General features: G+C 54.7%; 1 protein-coding gene across 1 annotated transcript; it reads left to right on the forward strand.

Moving 5' to 3' along the window:
* Window positions 1-962: 962 nt before the first annotated feature.
* Window positions 963-1,251, forward strand: LOC114890328 (obscurin-like; the record flags this gene model as incomplete). Its single annotated transcript, XM_029213740.1, has 1 exon — window positions 963-1,251. A coding segment is annotated over one exon (289 nt), but the record flags the coding sequence as incomplete, so codon positions are not given.
* Window positions 1,252-1,518: the final 267 nt, after the last annotated feature.

Here is a 1,518-nt window from a genome sequence, read left to right on the forward strand (position 1 = left end):
AAAAATTAAACTGTACTGACAATTCACAGCACACACAAAAGTACACTCGTGGTGGGTTAGAAACCTTAGTGTTAAAAGGTACAAACCAAAAGACAGTCCGGCGATACCGTGGTTTCCTTAACACCGAAGGTAAAGGAAGATTTCTTAAATGGAACACAAATGCTCCAAACCGAAAGCGTGAAATGGACATTGGTGACACTATTGAAGGGAAAAATTTTAATTCATCGGAGGACTCAGTCACACAGTGAAAATGCGAGTCCCACGGTTGGGAATAACCTTGAAAGCTAGCAATCTGTCCTTCTCTAGTATTTCAATGCATAAAGAGTGCCTGGAGATGAATGGAGAGAAGAGAGGGCCTACTATTGGTGAGTGGGCAAAAATTTGAATAGTTGCACCAGGAAGAACAAAAGAGTAACGGGGACCCCAGTCATTCTGGGAAAGATGCTCAGCTTCTTTATTCCTCAGACAATGGAAAAGAAAACCACGGGGAGGTGCCAGCACTCCCACCAGATTGCCACAAGTTGACCATACCAGGTGTAGGCCAGGGCACCGAGCCTCACTGATTTCCATGGCCTGCAGGTGCAAAGTTCCCTGCTTAGGCGTATGGAAAAGACTGTGGCCCCATCTGGGAAGGTTTGGTAACAGTTGCGTGTGACCCCAGGGATGCCATGAGCAGGGGAAAAGTCTCTTCCAAAAGCGCACCCTCCTCCCACTGCCCCAACCCCTGGACCAGCTCACGCGGACCTGGGGGAGAATGAATCACTTGTGTTACTTGTCGCTGAGAAAGGCAGGGGGACTTCTGCAGGGCACACGGCTGGTGCAGAGCCTGGAGAAGTCTCCAGCTTGGCCCCTGCCCCACCTCCGCACCCCTCGCACCCGCTTGTCCCACAGCTCCCCACCCAGGTCTCCTTTGCCCGGGGCTGCCTTCCTGACTGAGATGGTGTCCTTGACCCGTGTGTCCCTCCCTGTCCCCAGAGCCCAAGGTGGTGTTTGCCAAGGAGCAGCTGGCACGCAGTGAAGTGCAGGCCGTGGCGGGGTCCAGTGTCACGCTGAGCTGTGAGGTGGCCCAGGCCCAGACGGAGGTGACGTGGTACAAGGATGGAAAGAAGCTGAGTTCGAGCTCGAAAGTGCGTGTGGAGGCCACGGGCCAAGGGCGGCGGCTGGTGGTGCAGCAGGCGGGCAAGGCAGACGCCGGGGAGTACAGCTGCGAGGCCGGGGGCCAGAGGGTCTCCTTCCACCTGGATGTCACAGGTCAGTCCTGGAGGAAGATACTAAACTAGCCTATATGGAGGTGATGAGGGGACGGTCTTGCGGCCTCCACAGACGGGTGTTCACTTGCCTGTAGCCTCCCAGTATGCCACGTCCCATATTTATAGCCATTTTTGCCCAGGGGAGGATGGATGGAGAGTGTGGGCGTGGAAGGAAGAGGGGCCATTTGTGTCCACCTGTTTCCATGCGGTAAGGCCCAGTCACAGTGTCTTAGCACCTGCCCAGAGCCTTCCTGTTTTTCCTGGTATC

This window comes from Monodon monoceros, unplaced genomic scaffold, assembly GCF_005190385.1.
Source record: "Monodon monoceros isolate NGI ecotype Baffin Bay Population unplaced genomic scaffold, NGI_Narwhal_1 Contig5508_ctg1, whole genome shotgun sequence".
Taxonomy (NCBI): domain Eukaryota; kingdom Metazoa; phylum Chordata; class Mammalia; order Artiodactyla; family Monodontidae; genus Monodon; species Monodon monoceros.